This window comes from Corvus kubaryi, unplaced genomic scaffold (genome assembly GCF_017639235.1).
Source record: "Corvus kubaryi isolate FWS band 111438036 unplaced genomic scaffold, C.kubaryi_AGA036_p1.0 36978, whole genome shotgun sequence".
NCBI lineage: Eukaryota > Metazoa > Chordata > Aves > Passeriformes > Corvidae > Corvus > Corvus kubaryi.
The window spans coordinates 105,656-106,060 of NW_024581000.1; the positions used below are offsets into that span (position 1 = coordinate 105,656).

Sequence of the window (405 nt, forward strand, 5' to 3'; positions counted from 1 at the left end):
GCCCGCGAACCTCCTCTGCCGCTCCGCGCTCCATTCCGCGCCGAGGGGGCCCCACCCCGGGCCGTGCCCCCTTTAAGAGCCACTGGACCCACCCCCTCCTCGCTCACGCCGCTCACGGACGGCAGCAAAGATGGAGGAGGCTCCGCGCCCCGCGCGTGCGCGCAGCCGCGGGGGCCGTGGGGAGGTACGGTCCCACCCAGGGGACAGCACGGGAAATTCCCGCAGGGGATTGGGGCGGACACGGGGCGAGAGGTGGAGACAGGAGACGGACATAGGGTGACATAGTGTCAGGAAAACTACTCCACAAACACCAGAGGTTTATGTCCAAAAAGGAGACAGAGGAGTCCTGTTATTTTATTTGAATAAAGGGACCTTTTTCGTTGTTTATCTCTCAGTGCTAATTTC

The 405-nt window shown here is 62.0% G+C and overlaps 1 protein-coding gene across 2 annotated transcripts in view; it reads right to left on the bottom strand.

The window, feature by feature from the left end:
• Window positions 1-166, bottom strand: part of LOC121660866 (zinc finger protein 692-like) — a 6,881-nt gene extending 6,715 nt beyond the window's left edge. Inside the window, exon 1 of one of the 2 annotated variants that reach the window (XM_042020436.1) lies at window positions 11-166. In XM_042020436.1, coding sequence (XP_041876370.1) covers window positions 11-34 — 24 coding nt within the window. In that variant the 5' untranslated portion in view covers window positions 35-166. The remainder of the gene's footprint in view (window positions 1-10) is intronic. The other variant, XM_042020437.1, reaches the window with a different exon arrangement.
• Between the last annotated feature and the right edge of the window lie 239 nt (window positions 167-405).